At 44.9% G+C, this 25,279-nt stretch overlaps 1 protein-coding gene across 1 annotated transcript in view; it reads right to left on the bottom strand.

Annotated features, from left to right (window-relative positions):
• F8 (coagulation factor VIII) overlaps positions 1-25,279 on the bottom strand; it is a 168,622-nt gene that overhangs the window by 19,200 nt on the left and 124,143 nt on the right. Inside the window, exons 22-24 of the mRNA XM_029607198.1 lie at positions 19,333-19,488; positions 12,628-12,772; positions 5,306-5,454 (exon numbers count right to left, since the gene is read on the bottom strand). Coding sequence (XP_029463058.1) covers positions 5,306-5,454; positions 12,628-12,772; positions 19,333-19,488 — 450 coding nt within the window. The remainder of the gene's footprint in view (positions 1-5,305; positions 5,455-12,627; positions 12,773-19,332; positions 19,489-25,279) is intronic.

Genomic DNA, 25,279 nt, shown 5'->3' with positions numbered 1-25,279 from the left:
TGTTCGTTTGTATGGAGGTTGAAATCCCCCATGATCATTGTTGGAAGAGTTAATATGTTTCACGATGGATTCTATGAGGGGTGACGGGTCCGTTTCTAGAACTCCCGGGGGAGCGTAGACTAAGAGTATTTGTAGATGTTTTGACTTGACTAGACCCATTTCCAATTTGGACTTTGTCTTGATTGAGAGTGCGGTCAGTCTGAGTTCTTTCTTGGAGGCTAGGAGGAGTCCACCTCCTCTTTTTTTGTGTCTATGGAAGGTGAAAATGTCATACGTCTGGATGGGTAGTTGGTTGGTTAAGGCTATGTCCGAGTTTTTTAACCAGGTTTCTGTGATGGCACAGATGTCTGGGTTGGAATCCAAAAGGTAATCATTGAGGATATGTGTCTTCTTAGTTAAGGATTGCGCATTGAAGAGGGTGACTGATAGAAGCGTGAGGCCTAGAAGTTGGTTCAATGGAGATGTCATGATAGGGATAATTCTTTTTTGTATGACGTTAGTGGAATTAGTTGAAGGTATTCTCCTTTGGTTGTGGATGATTGGGATGTTGTAAATGTGCATGATGCGTGGAATTCTGGAGGAGGTTTAGTCTGCGAAGAATGGTTGAAAGAATGTGTCTGTCTGATTGAAGAGAGGTTGGGAAGATTGTTGAGAGTGTTTGTAAGTTTGTTGGTTCGGCTGGAGGAGTGCTCTGTCCTCCGTAGTTGTGAATGGAGTTGTCTGCCCGGTTGCTGGCAGTGTATCTGTCCTTTGAGGTAAATAGCGTGACTGTTTAGAAAGGCTTTACTTAGGTTATACATGCGAGGTGCTGTAATGTCATTTAAGTTATCATGTGGATACAATACATATGCAGAAAACAGGTGGATGCAGGCGGATAAAATACAATATATGCAGGTGGATACAATACAATAGATGCAGGTGGATGCAATACATGTGCAGAGTGTAGGTATAATACAGAATGCAGGTGGAGTGCAAGTATAATACAGAATATCATACAGAATATAATATAATATAAAACAGAGTATAATACAGAATGCAGGTGAAGAATTTTCAGTATGCAGGTGGATACATTACAAGTATGAGAATCCGTGCGAGATACAGGGCTAAGCACTGATGGTACAGTACAATAGATGCAAGCTAGCAGGTGGGCCTTGCGGGCATTTGAGTGCCGGCTCGGGGGGGAGGGGTAGGCCCTTACCCTGCGGTGGTGCGCCGGTTGTTGTTGGATCCGACCGGGTCCAAGGGACTAGGTGGATAAGATCTGAGTTGCGAAGATAATAGTTATGGCTAGCCCTGCTCCCAACAACAGCTCTCCTGCTCCTTCTGCCACTACTGTTTTCAAGGGGAGGGAAGATGAAAGTTAGAGAGGAGGGAAGGGGAGAGAGGAGGACAGGTTAAGGGAGAGGAAGAGATAGAATAAAGACTAAGGAAGGAACAATGGAGGACAGGTGAGACAGAGGGAAGACAAGTTGGAGATAGAGGAGAAAGGAATACCGGAGGAATACGTGAGACTGGTGAGAAGAAAAGAGATTGTGGGGAGGAGGAGAGGGGGATAGATTAGGCATAAGTGTCGCTATGGGGAGGAAAATGCTACCCCCCAAAATTGGCTTGCCACCCAAGTTTCAGAAATCAGACTGAGCCTGGGGTAATCCAGAACCCTGCCCAACCTGACATGGTATGGTGCTGCCCTTTCATTTTCCTCCTCCCCATATCCTGCTGCCACGGGGTCAGTCTCGTGACCTCACAGCACGGTCCGGGGGCAGCAGGAGCAGTATTTAAGTGCATGTCATGTCCTGCTGCCACGGGGTCAGTCTCTCGTGACCTCAAAGCATGGTCCAGGGGCAGCAGGAGCAGTATTTAAGTGCATGACATGTCCTGCTGCCACGGGGTCAGTCTCGTGACCTCACAGCAAAGTCCCACGGCAGCAGGAGCAGTATTTAAGTGCATGACATGTCCTGCTGCCACAGGGTCAGTCTCGTGACCTCACAGCATGGTCCAGGGGCAGCAGGAGCAGTATTTAAGTGCATGACATGTCCTGCTGCCACGGGGTCAGTCTTGTGACCTCACAGCACGGTCCCACGGCAGCAGGAGCAGTATTTAAGTGCATGTCATGTCCTGCTGCCACGGGGTCAGTCTCGAGACCTCACAGCATGGTCCCACGGCAGCAGGAGCAGTATTTAAGTGCACGACATGTCCTGCTGCCATGGGGTCAGTCTCGTGACTTCACAGCACGGTCCCACGGCAGCAGGAGCAGTATTTGTGCATGTCATGTCCTGCTGCAACAGGGTCAGTCTTGTGACCTCCCAGCACAGTCCAGGGGCAGCAGGAGCAGTATTTAAGTGCATGTCATGTCCTGCTGCCACGGGGTCAGTCTCGTGACCTCCCAGCACAGTCCAGGGGCAGCAGGAGCAGTATTTAAGTGCATGTCATGTCCTGCTGCCACGGGGTCAGTCTCGTGACCTCACAGCTCGGTTCAGGGGCAGCAGGAGCAGTATTTAAGTGCAGGTCATCTCCTGTTGCCATGGGGGTCAGTCTCGTAACCTCACAGCACGGTCCCATGGCAGCAGGAGATGACCTGCACTTAAATGCTGCTCCTGCTGTTGCTCGAGGGCAAGGAGAGGATTTGGGAGAACAGGTAACTGTGCCCCAGTAACTGTGGGACTGGCAGTGAGAGTAGAAGGGAAAGATTCTGGGAAGGACAGGGTGAGAAGGTGGAAGCATGCAGAGAGGATGCGAGGAGGGAAAAAGACTATCGGAAGGGATGAGGGAAGAGCCAAGGAAAAGAGGGGTAAAGAGGAAAGATCCTCTGGAGGAAGGGAGGGTGTTGGACTCATTTTTTTGTTACTTTGGCTGAGGTTAGGCCGTATGGATGATTCAGAGTTTTCACCCAGGCAGAGACTAGTTTGAAGGCCACAGGCCAACCTCTGAGTGAACTCAGATTTACTGTTTTGCATTGTGAAATGCTTACAAACAGGCCAAGAGTCTATTTTAGTTATTCCAGTAGGTCTATGATGAGAAAGCAAGCAATTAACTCATACTAAAGAAAAAGGAAATCCTGGAAAAGAACTTAGAAGACTGACACCAGGAAAATGGAAAAGAGAGCAAGACCAACCCAATTAGAAAATAAAATGCCCAGACAAAATGGTAGAAAAAAAAATCAATTTATAGAGACTGAAATATGTCCGCTTTGGAAAATGTGCATCTCTTCTATTTTTGCATTTCTGTTTCTCTTTCTTCAGTATTGCACTACTCACAACTCAGACTGTTTTCTTGGGGTTTCCAGTTCAGTTTGTCTACATGTTTGGTGGTCCTGTATTTTATATTAAGCGTCGGTCTGTTCATGTTTTTTCATGTGTAACTGAGTTGATGGATTCTGCTTGCAGGTAATTCCCGTGTAGGGATCTGTAGCGATCCAGTTTATTCTCTTTCCCCAGTAGGAGCTGTACTGGTATTTTAAGACCTGGTGTAGTATTTACAGGGCAGCCATTTTATAGGTAGAGTTGTTGCTGCTCAAGTCCTTGGAGTTAGTGCTGCTGTGGTATACAGAACCTATATAGCAAACCTAGGGTTTTGGGTTACTTTTCAAAGTGTCTGATTGTGGAAGGTCCTTGTGTTGCTATTACTGAGGTGACTCCAGAATCTGAATATTTATTTTACTACGGTGAGTTGTATGGGTCAATGTCTTAGGGTTGTAGGGAGAATTTTTTTGACTGTGGTATGTGTTATAGAACTGGAGAAGCAGGGTTTATACTGAGGTTCAGTCCTTGCCTGTATAGACTCCAGACTTCACTCTCAAACCCCCTTCACCAAATACGTCTGTGTAGTGATGCCACTGGGACCAGGAGAGGGTAAGGCAAAAAAGAACAGTTAAAGATAGAAGAAAAGGAGGATAGTAAAAGAAAAGAAAAGAAAAAAAATAGTGAGAGAGAATGGAAATGAGAAAAATGTCTTTGGACAAGTTATCAAGACACAAAGTTCTGAAATCAATTTTATTTTTTAAAGAAAAATGTTTAATTATTGTAAGATTTTCACTTGACATGACTTTGGGGTCTGTGCAATAAAGCTTAGAAAGTACGGTAAGGATTTTTGTGCATGGAAAAATAATGTGCATGGCCTTATTGCACAGCACACTAAGACAGGCCCTGAATGCACGTACATGCTAAACTTAGTGTGCACCTGAATGTAAATATAGAAGCATCATATTTAAATGAGGCATTGATATGTGAATGGGAAGTTTCATGGTATGCTTTTCTCAGATGCAATTATATGGGCTCATTAATATAAAAAATGTAACACCTACCTTGAATCAGGTGTTAAGTTTTTAATGGGCACAGTGCTGGGATAGCCCCTGTGCTACCTGACTCAAAAAAAAAAGGACAGGTTGACGAGGGGCATTTATCCACCCCAAGGGGGGTCTCTGAGCCCCAATCCCTCTTACTCCTGGATTCATGAAGAGGCCCTTTTCGTGTTGTGCTGAGGGGAGGGGGGAATTCCCTATGCTTTGGTCCTTTCAGTTTAGGGGCCAGTTAACCTGGTGGATTTTGGAAGGCAGGTAGCATGAATCCAGTTTAAAACTAGTTGTTTGATCCATAAAATCTTACGTTGGAGAGCACCCTCTTACCTCGCCACACTCATCACTCCCTATCAACCCATGCGAACCCTTCGGTTCTCTCAGCAAGATCTATCAGTGCTTCCTTCTATCAGAGAGATTTGTTCGAGAAAGCCAGGGCAATATACTTCTCATACTTGGCCGCTAGCCTTTGGAACTCATTTCCACTCTCCATTCGTCTCGAGAAAAACTACCTAAAATTAAAGAAAGCCCTCCAGGCTTACTTTTGTTCCAAAGCATTCCCAATCTAAGATATTTGATTTATTAGTCTTTTACGTAAATTGTTTTTAACAATATGATTGATTTTTTTTTTTTTATTTAAGGTGTTTGATTTTAGGTCTAATTTATTTTGTTTTATCATACTTAATTTTACAGTAATTTGCTTAATGGTACTCTCATGACTTTTTATTGTACATAGCTCTGATTTGCTTATTGTAACAAGATGTGATTAATCAAAGTATTGAATAAACATAAACATGAACAGTGGTTTTTTTTTGTTTACTGTGCATACCTCTAGTGTGGCAAAAATGTAACATAATAACTGGTAAAACACATTATGTAGCCCGTTAAGTAGTGTTTAACCTTGCACGTAAACTTTTTACTGACTCATACGCTAAAAGTTTTTTAGCATGTTTCATGGCATAGGTCCTCCCAGTCATTTCAGTGGCTGAGATGAGACAGGAGTGCTCAGGTTACCTTGGGTCTCCAGGCATTGATCCTTCCCTGCAGGTTAATTCTGGCTAAGGCAGGCTCCCAGCTGGCAAACATGTTGTCTATGAAGGATGAAGCAGTGATCTGCTGGTTATGGATGTGTTTACTCTCCATTCCTAAAGGCATGGAACAGCCTGGACAAGAAACACAAGCACTGAATAACAGACTCTGGAGTAGTGTGACATGCATAGTTTCTCTCACTTTAAAAATGCATAGAATAACTTGCTATAGACAGGTGAGTCCATTGTCTTGCCTTTCTTTTACATTCCCATGGCCTTTTAGGACTTATAGTCCAGCTTCCTACTGAGAAACAAATATTTGGGCATATGACTGAATAGTTGGCAGTGGGATCAGGTTTTTTCCTTGCATCTTGGACCTACCTGATTACCTTTCTGGTCAACTTATAAAATGGTTCACAAGCAAGAACTTGAAAAAGAAACCTCCTTTGGCAGGGAGAGGCTCTGTTAGTGCTGGCAGGTCAACCATAGAACTCACTTCATTTTTAATCTCTTGCCACTTGTTCCTTTATTTTCAATCTCACATAAATGGCTGGCTTTTTACACATTTTGTGGCCTACAGCACAAACTTTTTTTTTTTGTGTGTAGATGCTCAATTATTTTAAATTCAGTAGATTGAATTGAATATGTAACACTGATCATGCATGGGGGACAAAAGAGAGTCTTAGGTCCTGATTTACTTCAACTTTTCTCTCCTTCTTTGTCTGTGGGAAAAGACCTAGACAAATCAGGCCCTTAGAAGTGCCTCCATACAATGCTATAAGCACTGTACACCTATGGGTTCACTTTCCGTAAGCCGCTCAACAGCCAGATGGCTAGCTATGTTACAGCTGGATCGGTTTAGGCAAATTTTCATCTACAACCTAGCCAGATGGTTTAGGTGAATTTCATAGCAGAGCTCCGAAGTGGATAACACAACCTCACAGTGCTATACAAATTGATCAAAGGAAAAGTGTGAGGAGTAGAATTAAAGCATTGAGTAAATCCTTTGGTAGTAGGTGCGGGTCACATAATCAAGATTCTTGATCTGTTGCAAAAACTCCAATCTTATTATAATAGTTCATAATTTAAGAAGCAATCTTCAAAAATATCACTGTGGCAAGTCCATAAAACTCATTATCAAAAGTCCATACCTAATCTTTACACAACATGGTTACCCGAGACGGCCATGCTTTGCCTATCGGCTTCCTCGGAAGGGACTTAGCTAAAGGACTAAGACTTGCCACAGTGATATTTCTGAAGCTTGCTTCTTAAATTATGAAAAATTACAATAAAATTGGAATGTTTGCAACAAATCAAGAATCTTGATTATATGACCTGCACCTACTACCAAAGGATTTACTCAATACTTTAATTCTACTCCTCACACTTTTGCTTAGGTGAATTTCAGCCACAACCTAATTTAGGCATGGATTTATCAAAATGCGATAGGAAAAGGGGCATGTTTTATGGTAATAGGCAATTTATTGCAGAGTGGACCATGTTTACCACTGGGGGGGAGGGGGAGTGAGAGAGAGACACTAGCTGTAATTCCCTCCCACTAGATAGGTATTTATATCTCTATGGGAGGCCCATCTAGTAACTCGAGGTGAGGTTTAGGTATTAGTGTAGGGGTTAGGGGCCACTTTGATATTCAAAGTGAGCAGTACGAACAGAACAGTGCTCTCTTGTGAAGATTTGATGACCTTCGGAGTGAGGAAACGCACCCAAAGATGATATTTAATGTAAACCGTTTGATTTTTCATGTAATGTAAACCGTTTGATTATTCATGTAAAATGTTGATATTTCTGTAAACTGGAGTGAAGGCCTGCGCTAAACTTCGGTATATAAAAACAAACAAACAAACAAATATTTGTGCAATGTTCTCTCAACCTAGCTTGATGTTACCCAGGTAGAGAGTCCATCAAGCTAGGTTGAGAGAACATTGCACAAATCTCATCTTTGGGTGAGTTTCCTCACTCCGAAGTTCATTAAATCTTCACAAGAGAGCACTGTTCTGTTTGTACGTCTCACTTTGAATGTCAAAGTGGCCCCTAACCCCTACACTAATATCTAAACCTCACCTCGAGTTACTAGATGGGCCTCCCATAGAGATAAGCAGTAATTTTGTTATAACGGTTGCTTGGTTTTGATTGTAAATATTAATACCCTTAACACAAGGCTTGAGGTTAACCAGTAAGGAGTGGCAGTTACTGCATAGAGCAGCAGTTATTAACGTAAGAAACTTGCTGGGCAGGCCGGATGGACCATTTGGTCTTTTTCTGCCATCATTACTATATTACTATGTATGTACCACTCCCCTATGACCCAGCACTCATTCCTCTTTCCCCTCAGATGTCCTCTGCCCCTGTCTCTGAGTTGGAAGAGGCATGCCTGCTTCATTTCTACTTCAGTGAGAGTTAAACTATGCAGCTAGATTTAGCCCCTCAGTGGCCGATCTAACCGCTTAACTCCTTAGGCAGTTAGATCACTTAAAAATATACCTGTTATTGACTAAATTCAGACCCACATGCCCCACTGTACTCAAACACCATCCCTCACATACTGTACCTCTCCAAGCAAACATAGAACCTAACACCCCATGTGGGATATGTCTATATACATAGACATATCCCACAACCCACACACCATATTCATGCACCCCATGAAACCATCCCATGTTGACTACTACCATATTCCTCTGCCCACTTGCACACTGCCATACACATATAACCCCCTATTGCAATCATTTTTCATATTGCTAAAATCGTGTTTACAAAAAAGTTAAGAGGCACCCTGAGATGGAGTAGCTCTATTTCCCCCCTTAAAACTGTGCAGGACCAGGCTAGATGCCTGGTCCACCTTAATTTCCCTTCAGAGAGAGCTCTGTGGATGGGGCCCAGCAAGGGAGGAATAAGAACTGGGGCCCAGATGGGGATAGTCAGACCAGGCCCAGGACTCCAGGAGGAAGGCAGCTCCTGTAGAATATTGCAGTCCAAACAGTGAGCTGTAAAGGAAGTGGTATTATGTGAAGCTGCAAGAAGCTGTGAGTACTGAGTACACTATTCTGATGTCTATCAGTCTCCTATTGTTTTGTTTGATTGAAGCTGTAAAATAAAGATATAAGTGTTTTAACAGGCTGGAGTCAGAGTAAATTTGTGCCTCCAGGCCTGAGGGATCACCACTTGGTCCCACACAGCCCTAATGGAGGGGAATTTATAATAATAAACAGCCACCGAAATTATGTGATTGATATGGAAGATTTACTCTTTCTCAGTGCAATATCCCAGGCAGGGCCGGTGGAAGCACTAGGTGAACTAGGCGATCGCCTAGGGCGCCAAGCATTAGGGGGCGTCGAGCAGCTGATGGCCGCCGGTGGACCTCATCCCGCTGGCGGCTGAGCGGTGAACTACTGCTGTGCTGTGTGCCAGATACACACAGCAAGAAGATCAGCAGGGCCGTGATGGAGCTCAAGACACCACAGCCCAAAGAAAAAGGTCGAGTCTAAATGTGCAGGTGCTCCTCCTCCTTCCTGCCCGCGTGGCCCTGGAAGAAAAATGTTGCTGGAGCTGCGCGGGCAGGAAGGAGGAGGAGCATCAGCTGTGTGCAGAAGAGGAGCAGCGCGGCCCGAGAAGACCAGGGCCGCTGCAGAGCCCATCCTGTGGCGACCCGTAAAGAGGAGGCCCAGAGGTGAGAGAGAGGCTGAGGGCCTGTAGAGTGTGTATGTGTGCGTGTATGAGATGAGTTGAGAGATTGTGTGTGAGAGTGAAGACCTGAATGTTTGCAGTATGTGAGAGCCTCTGTGTGTGTGAGAGAGACAGCATGTGACAGTGAGAGCCTGTGCTTGAGCAGGACAGCATGTGGGAGTGAGAGAGAGCCTGTGTGTGTGAGAGTCAGACAGCATGTGGCAGTGAGAGACTGTGTGTATGAATGATTGTATGAGAGAGAGCTTGTGAGAGTGAGAGCATGTGTGTGTGTGTGTGTGTGTATGTGTGTGTGAGAGAGAGAGAGAAAGAAAGCATGTGAGAATGAGAACCTGTGTGTTTGAGGGAAGAAGACAGATGGAGAGAAAAGAAATAGAAAAAAAGACAATATAAAAGGAATTGGCAAAAAAATAAGAAAGGGAAGGTGGAAAAAAAAACAAACCTGTGACCAACCGATTAGAAAACTAAGATCAGACAGCAAATGTAAAAAAAAATAAATTACTTTTTACTGATTGGCACATGTAATCTTTGGGAATGTGCAAGAGTAGCACTTTCTCTATGTGGATCTTACAATTTACGAGATCAGCATGGAGGAACTGGAAGCCCACGGGGCCTGCACAGAGGAGGCAGCAGAATGGGCTTCAGTGCCAGTAGCCACAATCAGCACCTCCCCAATAGCCACTCGGCAGCAGTGACAGTGGCAGCAGAGGAATGAGAGAGGCTCTGAGGTTGCTGGCAAAAGAAAGAGAGGGGGGTCTGCCTTTAGTGTGTGCATGTGTATGAATGGGAGTTTGCCTGGCGGTGTATGTGTGTGAATGCATGGGTGCCTGCCTGAGGGTGTGTCTGTGTATGAGAATGAATGGGTGTCTTCCTGGGGTTTGTATGTGTGAGAATAGATGCCTGCCTGTTTGTGCTGTATGTGTGTGTGTGTGTGTGTGTGAGAATAAATTGGTGCATGCCTGGGGGTCTGTGTGTGTGAAAATGAATGTGTGCATGCCTGGAGGATGGGGAGGGAGTGGTGTGAAAATGAATGGGAACCTGCCTGGGGTTCAGTGTGAGAATGTCTTGGAGCTTGCCTGTGTGTGTGTTTGTGTGAGAATGATTGGGAGCTTGCCTGGGTGTGTGTGTTTGTGTGTATGTGAGAGAGCCAGTGAGAGTGAGAGCATGAGTGTGTATGAGAAAATCCAGGGGAGTAAGAGTGTGTGTGGGATGTGTGTGTGTGGAGGGGGAGAGAGTATCTTACAGCCTTAGAGTGTGTCAGTGTCTGTGAGAGCGAGAGGTTATGGTGGATATAAGAGCATGAATGTGTATGTATGTGACAGTGTATGTGTGAGAGAGAATGGACATGTGAGTATGTGTGAGAGAGAGAGGATAACCTCCTAATCCTCAACAATATCAGGGTGACTGGAAATCAAGAGCTCCCATGTATGGACAGCAGGGGCTTTTTAAAATCCTTATTAGTTTTAATTATTATGTGTTATTTGATATATGTGCTGTTTTGAAATATTTTATTGGTGTTTGGGAAATTATAAAAAATGTATATGATTTTAATTAATAGAAATTCTATTTATCAGTAGTTTTAAAATATTCTTTTATTAGTATGGTTTTACTATTATAGCTGATGTTTTATGTTTCTAGATTTTATTGTTTTATGAGGCATGGTGGTTCTGTTTTTCCATTGTTAATACACAGTCTGGCTTCTTGGGGTTTCCATTTCAGTTTTTTCTAATTTGTGCTCTATTTTGTATTCTGTATTTGGTGAGAGTCTGTCTCTGCTCTGTGTGTGTGACCATGATGAGAGATTCTGCTAGCATGTAGTGTCTGTATAGGGATCTATAGCAATCGGGTTTGTTTTGTTTCCTCAGTAGGTGGTGTATTGGTATTCTAGGACCCAGTGTAATATTTACCCTTGCTTTTTCACAGGTAGGGTTATTGTTGTTTGAGTCCTTGGTGTTATTTCTGTTGTGTTACAATGGGATTGCAGTATAGATTTTGAGTGTCTTTTTTGCGGGGTTTTGTGTTAGTTCACAATGTGCCTGGCAGTGGAAGGTGTTTGTACTGCTGTTACTGTGAGGTGACACCAGAATTTGAAAATATCTTTTAGTATGATTAGCTGTAAGGGAAACATCCAAGCTCCATTGTTCGGGGGAATTTCAGTGGATGCACAGAGTTACAGAACTGGAAATGCAGGATTTATATTGACATTCTGTCCCTTCCTATAGCCATATAGAATTAATTGAATGAGGCTATCAAATAATTTTATAGTGTGAAACTGGCCAGCTTTTTAAAATTATGCAGAAGACCCTTTGGACTTTTTTTATTAATGCTTTTTTTTTTTTTACCAATTTTAAAGCAGGATCCATGCTATAGAGGTGGGTGTGATGAAGAAATGTCATTTTGGCTCCCCCCCCAAAAAACAAACAAACAATTCTTCTGTTTAGAGATGCCACTGATTTTCTGTGACCTTAAGCATTAGTACAAGAAGGATTAAGGGGGGGATGCTGGAGAGGCTCACAAATGCATTGACCCCCGGGCGCTGGAGACCCTTGGTGCGCCACTGGGTGTGAGTCATATGGGGCCACAAGTGGTGGCAAAGAGGAGTGGAGATCTGGTGGGCTGTGAGCAGTGCCCAACCTGCTCGCTACCCAGAAAACCACACAATCAGCGGGCGGGATCGAGAATGAGGTAGGAGTCGGGGCCGAGACCAGGGAGTGGCGGTGCAACCGGGGGGGGGGGGGGGATCGCAAGGGAGAAGGCTCGCCTAGGGTGCCAAACCCCCTTGCACTGGCCCTGATCCCAGCAGCATTTAAATGCTTCTTTTGAGGAAAGCCCCTTAGATTCAACTTGAAAAATTTAAATGAAAAATAAAATGGGAAAAACATGCAGAGAGTTGACTTTGGAAACGTTTTCCAAATTAAGCTATGCCTCAGTGTAGTAGTAATTTCTGTGAAACAGAGGGATTGTAGGATGATCACATCCCACATTCAGTAGAGGCTGGGGTTAGGAAGCCTGGAGTGAGCCGTACATTTCCCCCTGCCCCCATGCGCTGTGGTGGGACAGCAGGTTATGAGATATGGGGGAGGCTGTGATCACCAACATTCCAAACGCACGAACTGCCAGCATGCACTTCTACAAAACTAAGTTGGAAAGCATCCCTGAAACCAGGCCGCTGCATGCTTTCTTTACTTGTTTTACAGGAAAACAGCATGTGAAGAGAATGCTGGAAAAAAAAACCCTTGTATTTCCGTGTTTTCCTCTGATTCACGTCTCCCGAAGAAGTTGGCTTCAGCTCAGCATTTCTAGCAGTCAAGCGAACAGCCGACTCTGAGCTGTGCACTGCTCTGTGTTGGTTAGGGGGAGCTGCTGAAGGGCAGTGTAGACCTCACCATCTTTAGCTCCTCCAACGAAAGATTGTGATAACTAACGCTGTAATGACCCCACTCATTTCAAGGCCTGACCGGTCCATAGATGCAGCTTCCCCTAGATTCTCCAGGATACAAGCAAAGTGTACATCTACTGGGCCAGCCACACAAAAAGTACAGTGTCATGAAGTTACTCTACTGATTAACCAAATTTTGTCATGTAAGAGACTTTTGGCACACTTACTGTTCAAATCACAACCCAATAGCTCCATGCGCAGGGTGGTGCGGGTGCTGTAGTGAGTAGGGTGAAGGCGGATGTGCCTTGCTATGATTGGAGGGCTGAAAGAGTTATCTCTCACTGTTGTACCATCCACATTCCCAAAGAACACCTGTCAGAAGGGTAGAGCAATAATTTGCAATGGGAATGTGTGAGTGCACACAAGATAAATGACAGATGGGTATTTTAGGCAGCTGCATGAAAACCTCTTTTGTATCGTCTCTAGCCTTCTTCTTAAATCACTCAGAATTGGCTTCTAGTATTTCATATGAAACTGGATATGAGCTAACACAATAGGTCCGAGACTGTTAGCACGCAAGCAGGCCTGAAGTTTGCTCTCTTCTATATATGTGTTTGGCTATGGTACATATTATATACTATTGCTTTCAACTGGTACTTGCATTATCCACAAATGCTGCAAGAATTTGCATGGATGCATCCTATTTTCTTAATCCAGACCAAAGAGTAGTTTTTCGTCCCTTCCCCCACCCTACGCATCATCTTAGAGAAGAGGGTTAGGTCTGTATCACCATTATATAAAATTAAGGGGAAGGTATAAAATGTACAAACCATTTGAAAAGCAATGCTTGGATACTGCTGAGATAGATCATCTTGTCAATGATTAGCAATATACCATGGTAGTTACAACATAAGATGGCCAATGCAATATCAAGCGCGAAAAAACATGTGTCCAAACTGGGTGCACGTTTTTTCAACCTGTGCACATCCCCCTCTCCTGGGGATGACGCTAAATAGGAAGAACCACAGAAAAGCAGTTTTTTTGGCTTTTTATGTAGTGGCTTGGAGTGCATGAAGACTTAACGTCAGCTCTGGGGCTGGCATTAAGTTTTTTATGTTAAAATGTGCGTGTCAGGCACAAGGTGATTTTTTGCATTGCGGTAATAGTGCTCATCACATGTAAATGCCATGTAGATGAGGCTAATAGCTACGCGCTGGTTTGGACATGTGTTTTGGATGCGCTAATCCCATTATTGCATGGGGAGTTATTGTAGCATGTTCAAAACATGCGTTCAACCGTGCAGCAAGCTATGCACTAGGATGAACGCGCTGTATTGCATTGGCCTGAATTTGTGAACCTGGAAACCCTGGTTTTATTCCCCTTTCCACCACTCACTTTAAAACCTTGTGAAAGGCTCCTACGTAGACTTAAGTTCTTTGGGTAAGCACAGTCTAAGATTTTAATAAAGAATGTATTTGGATAAGTTGCTTTATATTTGGTATAGGGATGTTAGAAAAAAACTGAAAGGTGCAGCTGCAAAGGTTAAAAGTGTTCAACAAGCATGGACATTGTTTAAAAATACAATTCTAGAGGCGCAGTCCAGATGTATTCCAATTATTAAGAAAGGTGGAAGGAAGGCAAAATGAGTACCGTCATGGTTAAAAGGTGAGGTGAAAGAGGCTATTTTAGCCAAAAAAAATCCTTCAAAAATTGGAAGAAGGATCCATCTGAAGAAAATAGGATAAAGCATAAGCATTGTCAAGTTAAGTGTAAAACATTGATAAGACAGGCGAAGAGAGAATTTGAAATTAAGTTGGCCATAGAGGCAAAAACTTTAAAAAATATATCCAAAGCAAGAAACCTGTGAGGGAGTCGGTTGGACCATTAGATGACCGAGGGATTAAAGGGGTTCTTAGGGAAGATAAGGTCATTGTAGAAAGACTAAATTAATTCTTTGCTTCCGTGTTTACTAATGAGGATGTTGGGGAGATACCAGTTCCGGAGATGATTTTCAAGGGTGATGAGTCAGACAAACTGAAGAAAATCACTGTGAACCGGGAAGATGTAGTAGGCCAGATTGACAAACTAAAGAGTAGCAAATCACCTGGACCGGATGGTATGCATCCTAGGGTGCTAAAAGAACTAAAAAATGAAATTTCTGATCTATTGCTGGGCCCGCAATAGAAAAATGCTCTTGCAAGACTCTGGATAGCCGTGCTTGTTTGAGAGAGGGGATTTCTAGTAAATGCTGGGAGGTAAAGCAGAGACCACAGGCTGGCTGGTATATACGAATAGAGGAAGATAAGCAAGGTGAGGCTAACCCATGAACGGCTTTAAAGATCCAGCTGAGAGTTTTGAATTGTACTCACCATATGATGAGTAATCAGCGCAACTCTGTGAGAACTGGAAAGATGTGACTACATGAAGAGGTGCCAGAAATTAGATGAGCTGCAGAATTTTGGATTAGTTGATGGGCATAAAGATGAGAGTTGGGCAGATCCAAAAATAGAGCATTACAATAATCTAGGGGTGATAAGATTAGGGACTGAATGATGGTTCAAAAAATCAAACTAACAGAGAAGCAGTTTCAAAGGGAGCAGCAGGTGAAGCTTGTAATACAAAGATTGAACCAAGGACCCAATATGGGGCTCTGGAGACAAGGAGGAATCGATGAGAACCCCCACGTTTCATGCCTTCAATAGAATAGGGATAGTGTAGCCTTCAAAGAAGAAATTTGAAGCGGCATCTAAAATATGGGAGCAGGAAGGAGCATGATTTCCGTTTTCTTGATGTTAAGGGCCAGCATATTGTCGGTTATCCACTCCTTGATTTTTGTCATGCAGGTGGCTAACTTATCCATCACCGATGTGACTGTTGGAAGAATGGGAATAAAAAACTGAATGTCATCTGCAGACAAACTAAAGGCAAGTGAAAGACCACTCATGCTGTTTAAAAAGTTTATGCTACTATTGTTGGTGCCCTCATTTGAAGCCTTGGGGTGTTCCTCCCATTCTAGCTTTCTTCTTTGTTTGTTATACTGATAAAAATGTGAAAACAGTCAAAAGGTATAAATTTCTCCTACCTTGGTATCTGTTTTATAGTTTTCTTTATCTTCTACCCTTCCACAATTCCAACCTGGTTCTCATATCCTGTTTGTTTGCTGATTATACTGGGGTGGTGTGTCCACAAAAGCTCTCAGTCAGAAAGAAGCACAGCACAACAGAAAAGATGCTGAGGAGAAACAACCTTGATGTTTAAGCTGTGGTAAAAGCTTCAGTAGAAAGAGAGAACTGCTATGCCCGTCGGTCGCAGATGGCTGCGACCACTAATGCTCACCTCTTTCTTTGCTGTATTGACAACCATGGGAAGAATGACGGCCTCCACCACCCACCGCCAACCAGCCTGGCATTCCCGGAACCGTGAGGACACTGCCGACCGCCATCTTGTTCCAGGAATTACTTAGGCAGCGCGCGCGCATGGGCCACTTTGTACACGTCATGGCGGTAACCTCAGGGGCGTCCCCTCCAGATGACGTCACTCATCTCTTGTACTTAAGCTGGCTGGCCCTTTGCTTTGACGAGTTAGCAAGGAGTTCCCTCGTTGCTGAATTCTGCTTCATCTGTGGACTTCTGGTTCCAGCCCCTATGTTTGGCGTGAGTCACTCTGGGTACCTGCTCCTCAGGGGCCCTTCTTCGTCTTGAGAAGTATGCCTGAACACAGAAGACCAAAATGGAGAAATCCCCAGAACCCTCTGCGTGTCTTTGGCTTGCCTGGGCTGAATGGACTCAGAGTGACTTACAGAATGTCCCTGGATATCTGTGGAGGCAAGCTGGCACCAGACAAGTGATGTCTATTCATAGAGTCACAAAGAAGAAACCACAGGGGAGCTTCAGGCACTATTCTCAGGAGTTTGTAATCCACACAGTTACAGACGTGTTGATTGTCTTGACCAGCAAGAGTTTACCAGAACAAAGAAAGTCATGGGAAATGGGCTACACATCCTGGGAAGCCAATCAGGATAGTTAGCGATGATTTAATCATGCAGTTGACATCACAACTTATGTAAATGATCCTTTGGGCAGTCATGCAAGCCTCTGGAACCTTCTACCCTGTATATGAATGTAATCTATAAAACAAGGATCATTTTCTGTATACGGCGAGATGCTAGACAGTTCGAAAGCATCTCCCGAGAACACTCATATTGACTAATAAAAAATACATTATACTTTTTACTAAGTGTTCTTGTGTGCCCCTGGCCATAAGCATAGAGTAAGCTTAACAGTCTCCGGCTATCCGCTCCTTAGAGGGCCTTTCTGCCTTGGACTGCTATCTGTCCCGCTCTCTGGGATCTCTCCTGGAACTGCCTCCTGTGAGTATCTACTTCTACGTACTTCTACTACTAGACTCGTTGTGGGATCTCTATGGCGTACCTCGTGCCTCGGGCCACAACCGCTTCATCCCAGAAGGAACCTCTACGGTATACCCTGTCTTCAGGTCATTACCGCACCACTGCTACAAGAACCTCCTCGGGGTTCCTGCACCTCGGACTATCTTCTCACTACCATCTCTGAGACACATCTCCGGCGTACCCCGCTCCGCGGGCCACTACTGGACCTGCACCTCTGAGGTATATACACTAATGCAAGACTTCCTGGCATACCCCGCTCTGCGGGCCACTACCGGATCTTCACATCTGAGGTATCACCCTTGGGTATACCCCTCTGCTCAGAACTTTACTTTCTGCATGCCCCGCTTTGCAGGTTGTGTCTTTCTCTTCTCTTAATAAAGACTCTATTCCACAGCTGTGTCTGACATTGGTGAGATGGTGCCTACCGACGGTGAGGCTCACAGGGCTCCTCCCTGTGGGTGGAGACACTTCTCATCTCGGCCCAGGGGTTCACACTTTTACAAGTCATAACAAGAACTCATTCAAAACCAGAAAATTAAGAAATAGGACAGCCTGACTTCAGCTACAGAATATGGGAAAAGCTTTTCTTAATAAAGCAAACCTCACAACTTACCAGGAAAACTCCATTGATTAGAAAGTGAAACCATTTACATGTTCTGAATGTGATTAAAGTTTCTTTCAGAAGGCCCATTTCCTAAGAAACCCATAATTCTACCCAATACCAAGATCAGGTTCAAGTAGGGAATGAAATAAAAGCTCATGTCACAAAAATTATACCTACAAAGATTATACTGACATCAGATTTTTGTCTTACACTAAATCTTATATAGGAAGACAGACTCTGCTTTGCTGCTGTACCCCTTATGCTACACTTTGGGATTCTCTATGCCACTTAGCTTTGCTACCATACCCAGATTTTACACCTTGGGGTGCTTCTGCCACCCTGCCTTGCTGCTACACCTTGAGGTGTTCCTGCCACTCTGGGGAGCTGCTTTGCATTTCTCATGTTCTTTTGGTATGTTGATACCAATCTTTGTGCTTCTTTGCACTTTATTAGTTCCTTGAGGTTTTTACTGCCACCTTTTCTACTTTGTTTCTCTTTCATGGTGCCTTAAGATGCTGATGTCACTTGGTGCCGCTTTGCCTCTCATGCTGCCTTCAAGGATTCATGCCACTGTTGGTGCCCTCTTGGAACCATGGGGTGTCCTTCCTTTTCTAGCTGCTTCTTTGTATTTCTGACAATGCTTAGGAGAACTCCTATCGCTATTGGTATTCCTTGTCCCTTTATGGAGATTTAGGCTATTCATGCCATTTTTGGTGCCACTTTGCTATAGTCTAAGTACTTTGGAGTTCTTTCCCCCTTCTGATGATTTCTTCCCACAAGTTTCATGAGACTTGATCAGTAAGTCCCAATTCTAGAGCCCAAAATAGATTGCAATGCTTCCCACATTGACTTTAAAGGCAAACACAAAAAAAAGAATTAAATATTTTTTTTTTCATTTTAAAACTAATGAAACAAATTGACATCCCCACAAAGCAAATGAATGAAATGAAACAATTTTTTCCTTCTGCACATCCCTAAAAAACAGTTGATACAGCTTCTTAGTCATTCACAGAAACTCACAGTGGTTACTCAATCTTCTCTCATGCAGCTTGAATCACCAGTTAGCAGAATTCTCCAACAATCCACCTCAGGACATGTCTTCGTCAGCCCCAAACATAGAGAGGGAAAACTTTACCCTTCCTCTTTCCCCACACTGGCAGCAGACGTCTTTAGAAAAAAGATTGTTGTCCCATGGACTATGGGATAGATTCTTCCAGATGATCTGTGTAGTGTGCTTGAGAGATGTAAGTGGTCTCTCTAGAAGCCTAGTGAGCACACTGGGGATGCCTGAGACCTTACTCTTACAAGAATCTTCTCAAAATTCACAGATATCTCAGTGCCTAGTAGAAGGCGCTTCTACATGTCATACCAAACTAATCTCCTTTGGGGGAAGGAACCTCTTATCCATTACTTCTTTAGCTCACACTTCCTGAATGCCCCTGAACCTCCCTCTACTGGAAAGTTCTACATTTTACTGAATGGCACTTTTCTAATGAACTCAGACAGCGTCACATTCAGTTTCAGAAATGTGTTGAAATAAATTGTAATCTTATGAAAATCTTTATAGGTAAACTATTTATGGAAGTTGATGACTACCTTAAGATGATATCATTAAGAAATGGTGGTGAATACGAAGGTCTGGTCACACCACCTAGACCTTCTTAGCCAGATTAAGCCCCAAGGACTAGGCTAGGGATGGAAAACCTTAGTCCTCAAATGTTGTAAACAGGTTTGATTTTTAAGATATCCATAAAGAATATTCATTTAATATGCTTGTGTAATATGTAATATTGTGAATATGCTTGTGAATATGAAATATTAATTTAATATGCTTGACTAATAATCATGTTAAATTTAATTCGGTTGACCTGGAAACCAGGCCTATGAGTAACAGTCAAGGAATTGTGTTATCATACTCACCATCTGGGATCCTGTGGAGTTCCCTTTGTATCTTTTCCAGGTCTCCCCATTCAGGCTGTGAAAGATGATGAACTGAGAAATGTAGAGGCTGGACAGCCTCTCTCGGGCCCCCTGTGTCTTTATACCATGAATAATCATTGGATGTAGTAGATCCACCTGACAAGAACAAAGATATTCCACTATGGCATGGTCAACATCACAAATAATACCAGTCAGTTGTGACATCTAGCCTCTTGGCAGCAGCAGACATAATGTCTGCTAAATTTTAATTCATTTATCATCGTCATTAGATCTCTGTACTCAGAAATCCCAAACAGCATTGCCAAATATATTAACATACACAAAATATTCTACCTCATCAATCAAGAGAAGCCTGAGGGGCTATCTAAAATATGCTCTTATGTTTATCTTGCATATTAGCAGTTGTTATTGTCGAGGGCTCATAAACGTACAGCTTATTTTTCAGTACAGTACAGGAATTGTATTAGTATTTCACTGTGGTTTAAAGCTCAGTATTCCCTTACTTTGAAACACATGTGGTAAATGCTGTGCTATGGCCTGATAGAATAAGAGTGAGCATAACTGTGCAGTGTAGGGTGTGTGTGTGATTGAAAAGTTGCTTGCTGTTTTCAGCTATGAAAAAAAAATCATATTTTGATACTGCATACATAGCACAGAGATAATGGATTCCACTTGTTGACAGCTATGGCATGAGAATGGTAATAATATTCATAGGACTGAAACAAGATTTTACAAAAATGCTCTTGAAGGCAGGTTCTCATGTCACATAATATGAGGAAGTGTCACTGTGTGGTTTTATGTTGGTAATCCTGATGATTTAGACTGAAATAAGAAGATGAGCTCCTGAGATACAGTTGATCCATGCTAGTAGCTGTCCTAATAGTATGGATAGCACCAGCATACACTCAGGTTTGATAAGTGTACAAAATTCAAGGGCACTGCTAGGTTGGGAAAAACCAGACTGCAGCCTTGGATCCAGATACAGCCAGAGGGGGCTAGCATATACTATAAAGCCCAAGGAGAGTCACACTCCAAAGGAACAGCAATCTGTGCCAAAAGTTTTGTTTCAAAATAGAAAAGAAAAATTTATTGGAAGTCCACATAAATTAAGCATTGAGAAAAAGGCAATTAAAGGGACAAAAAATCATCACAGTTCAAAAACGTCAACCCATGAAGATTCTCTTTTGGCTCAAGGAGCAGACATAATGTATTCAGTACCAGATGTCACTCATTCTCTAATAGCAATGACACTAACTCCTGGATTAATATAGTAGATAACTGAGTTACAGATTAAAGATAGATCACAGTTTGCCCCAAGCAACAATAAAGAAAGGCTCTTGATAGAACTAGAATTAAATGTGAGCAATTCCTCTTAACGATTCCAATTCAAATGAGAATAATTTTCAGGTAAAACATGCGTTTTCAGTTTTAAACATGATGGCTGAAAAAGACTGTATGGCCTGTCTAATCTGCCCATCCATACAACTAATTTATCTTTACAATTCCCATCACTCCCTCAGATATACCTTGTGTTTATCCCATGCTTTCTTGAATTCAAAGATTATTTTTGTTTCCACCTCTTCCACTGAGAGGCTGCACCATGAATCCACTACCCTCTCTGCACAGAAATATTTCCTAAGATTACTCCTGAGTAATCCCTTTGTTAGGATTTGATAGCATGTGGGCCCTTTGGCCGAGGTGAGAGGTGGAACCACCAAGGGGAGGAGCCCCACTGAGCTTCACCGTTGGAAGATGGAGTCTCGGCTGCAGGATGTTATATTGCAGAGGTAGAGAAGGAGAAAGAGAAGGTGACCCCTGAAGGCGGGTCACGGAGCGACAGCGCAAGTGCTGACGTCAGACTCAACTTTGAGGACAAGAGTCAAGCAATAGATGTGGCACTACCCGAGGAGCGGGGGATGCTGGGCGATAGTTACAGTCACTGAAGTCACATGGGGCCTGTAGAGATGGTTCACAAGAAAGTTCCTTGGTGGGAGGTCACGGTAGTGGTCCGCAGAGCGGGGTACACCAGCGAGGGTTCCTCTGGTGATATCACGGCATGGGTCCGCAGAGCGGGGTAGATCCGGAGAGGGCTCCTCTAGCGATATTATGGCAATGGTCCACAGAGCGGGGTACACCGGAGAGGATTCCAATGTAGATATCTCATTATGGTCCACAGCGTGATCACTCACAGCAACAGGAGACAAGGAAGTAGTTCTGTAGAAAGCCTCGGGAAGCGAGGCAGGCAGGAGTCCGGGTGAAGGCCCTCCAAGGAGCGGATAGCTGAGAGACGAGGAAGGGCCCCCGAGGAGTGGGTACCTGGTAGTCTCACACCACAGAAGCAGGAACCAGAACAAGCGCTGAAGAGAGATTAGGTAGATTCAGCAAGATGAACTCGTTGCTAAGTCATTGGCTATCTGGGCCGGTGACCTTAAATATCGGAGATGAGTGACATCATCTGATGCGGACGCCCCCGAGGTCCCAGCCATGACGTGGTTAAAGCAGGTCGGGGAGTGGACACGCGTGCCTAGGGAACCCCAAGGGTAAGATGGCGGTCAGCAGCGTCCATGCTGCTCAGGTGAGCCTGGGAACGGAGGCTGGAAGGCCGGCGGTAGCTGGCAGAGGCCACGAGTTCGCCCAACGGAGCCAAAGTAGTAAACAAAGGTGAGCAACAGAGGTCACATCCGTCTGTGGCCGCGGAGCGTAACACCCCTTATCCTCATCCCATGATCCCTCATTCTAGAGTCTCCTTTTCCTTGGAAAAAGGCTCATTTCCTGTGCATGGAAACCTTGGAGATATTTAAATGTCTCCATCCTATCTCACCTATCTCAACTTTCCTATAGGATATGCATGTTTAGATCTTTAAGTCTGTTCCCATATGCTTTAGAATAAAGACCATTTACTATTATAGTAGCCACCCAGTTTACATTCTTTTAAAGAATTGTCCACAGTATTCCAAATGAGGTCTCACCAGGGACCCATACAGGGGCAATATCCCCTCCCGTTTTCTGTTGACCATTCCTCTCCCTATGCAGCCAGATCTCTCCTTATATTTTCCACACCTTTCTGGCTGTCTACCCTGTTAAATATTTTGGTAGCATTGGCAAAAAGATAAATTTTTCCTGCCATGTCTTTCCAAATGTCTCTCCTTAAAATGTTGAAAAGAACTGGTCCAAGGAGCAATCTTTGAGTCACACTTATAGTAATGCCCTCCCCTCCTCAGAAGGATCTCCATTTACCACTGTGCTTTGTTGCCTCCCAGTCACTCTAGGGCCAATAACAAGGGCATTCAATTTATTTATGTCACCTATGCATAACCTTGCCAAAGGCCTTACTGAAATTCAAGTACATTACATCTAGTGATCTCCCTTGATCCAACTCTAGTCTCCCAGTCAAAGAAATTGATCAGATTCATCTGACAATATCTACGTCTGGTAAAATCATGCTGACTTGGATTTTGCAATCCATTGGATTCCAGAAACTGCACTATTGTCATGTGAGGGTGTGTTTTAGTGTGCCCTTGGGCCTCAGCCCGACCCCAGAAGGATCCAGGACCGCACCGAGGGTTGACGGCGTGTTCCACTATGGCAGACGGTCTTACCTTCCGCCAGGCCGGCAAGCTCCCAAGGCCAACAACAGGATAATGTTGGAATGTGAATGGTCCTCCGACCATTCCGAACCCTTTCGGACCTGCCGCTTAGATCGGCATGGAGCAGCAGGCCTGGCCTGAGGTTGAGGGCAGACGGGCCTTGACACGAAGACATAACACCAAGGTTGATGCAATGGCATTGCAGATGAAGACATGACACCAAGGCTGATGCGAAGACATCACGGACTGATGGTCAATGCGACGGCATCCCGGACCAGGGTCAATGTGACAACATCAGGAACAAGACGTAGACTTGACACCAAGACTGATGCAACGGCATCCAGGACGAGACGAGGAACTTGACAAAGTCCAGACAAGACGAGAGATTGGGTGGAAGGACATTGGCACTGTCTCTCAGGGCGCCCTACACAGCCCACCTTCACGGGCAGACCCAATGGGCTGGTCACGGACCACCCTGTCCCACTACACGCCATACACAGCCTGAGGAGGCTGGTCACGGACCACGCTGAGAACGGGATGAGCGCAGGGAAGAATCCAGTCAAAGTGGGACTCCGACGACAAAGCTAGATGTCGCCCGAAGCACCACAAAGGCTGGCAGGACATGACGGCTCAGGAGCACAGGACACCAGTCCATCTGCAGGCATTCCATGCTTGGGAAAGACATCATCTGAGTGAGCACGGCCTGACAGGTACCAGAAGGCTCAGGAGCGCTGAAGCGAACACCAAGAAGGGCAGGACACCAAGGAAGCTGGAACATCAGGAAGCGGAAGATCAAGACGAGACACCAGCACACCTGGACGAGGACCTCAGGCACGAAGACATGACTTGACATGACGACAAAACAAAACGAAGAGGAGCTCCACGAAGAAGACCTGACAGAGCTCTGGCGGGCAGGAGCCTCCAGAGTGAAATAACTCCGATACAAGGCGAAGACGGAAGTGACAGAGCAGCCCTTTATAGGGTTGGAGCAGGAAGTCCACTCCCTAAGTGGGGCCAGCACACTTCCTGTGCCTGGCCCTTTAAATCCAGTAGAGGGAGGTAGGAGGAACAAGCTGTGCAGGACCGCGGACAGCGGCCTGCACCGACGTCTTCACGCAGGAGGCAGGGCTGGCCTGAGAGGCAGTCCTCGATGATGGCAGCGGCTCCAGCCGCTGCAGGAGGCCCCGGGGGCAGCTCCAGCTGCTACTCCAGCCTGGGGCTGCGGCCTCCTGGCCGTGAAGATCAAGGTGATGTCGATGGTGGCTTCGTGCCATGTGAGGAAGGGCAGACAAGTCCGCGGCTCCGGCCGCGGTGAAGAGGACGTGTCCGGATGGCCTCCGGGCCGCAAGGAGAGATCGAATCCACGGCTCCAGCCGCACAGCAAGGCCCGACCTTGGCGGCATCCGTGCTGCGTCGGGCGAAGAGGAAGAGCAACGGTGCGAGCCTGCTCGCGGGGGGACCCGCGGGCAGCGATTCATAACAACTATCTTCTGTTTTAGCAGTATTTCTATTAATTTGCTTATCACAGAGGTCAGACTAACCGGCCTGTCATTCCCAGACTCCTTATTACTTCCTCTTTTATGAATAGGTGTTATAACTTGTAAAGGTGTGAACCCTGGGTCGAGGTGAGAGGTGTCTCCACCCACAGGGAGGAGCCCTGTGAGTCTCACCGTCGGTAGGCGCAGTCTCAGTGGTGTCAGACCCAGCTGTGGAATAGAGCCTTTATTAAGATAGAAGAAAGGCACAGCCCACGGAGCAGGAGGTGCAGTAAGTACAGTTCAGAGCAGAGGGGTATATCCCAGAGATGATACCTCCGATGTGAAGAGCCGGTAGTGGCCTGCAGAGCGGGGTACGCCAAAGGAGCATCTCGGTAGTAGTAAGGAGATGATGGTCTGAGGTGCAGGAACCCCGAAGAAGATCCTGTAGCGATGGTACGGTACTGGCCTGCAGCACAGGGTGTACCGGAGTGGCTCCTACTGGAGATGATGCGGTGATGGCCCGAGGCACGGGGTACACCGAAGATGATCCCACAAGGAGGCTTGGTATAGTCGAAGTTCGTAGCAATAAAGTTCTCACAGTAGATAGTTCCGGGAGAGATCCCTGGGAGCAGGACAGGAGGAAGTCCAAGGCAGAAGGCCCTCCAAGGAGTGGATAGCCAGAGGCAAGGAAGGGCCCCCGAGGAGCGGGTACCCAGAGCGTCTCACACCAAGTTTAGAGTCTGGAACTGGAAATCCAAGAATGGCGTGGAATTCAGCAACGAGGGAACTCCTTGTTATCTCGTCAAAGCATAGGGCCAGTCAGCTTAAGTACAGGAGGTAGATGACGTCATCCAGAGGGGA

Source organism: Rhinatrema bivittatum, chromosome 6 (assembly GCF_901001135.1).
Source record: "Rhinatrema bivittatum chromosome 6, aRhiBiv1.1, whole genome shotgun sequence".
In the NCBI taxonomy this organism is placed as follows: domain Eukaryota; kingdom Metazoa; phylum Chordata; class Amphibia; order Gymnophiona; family Rhinatrematidae; genus Rhinatrema; species Rhinatrema bivittatum.
This window is presented reverse-complemented; position numbering and strand designations above follow the sequence as displayed.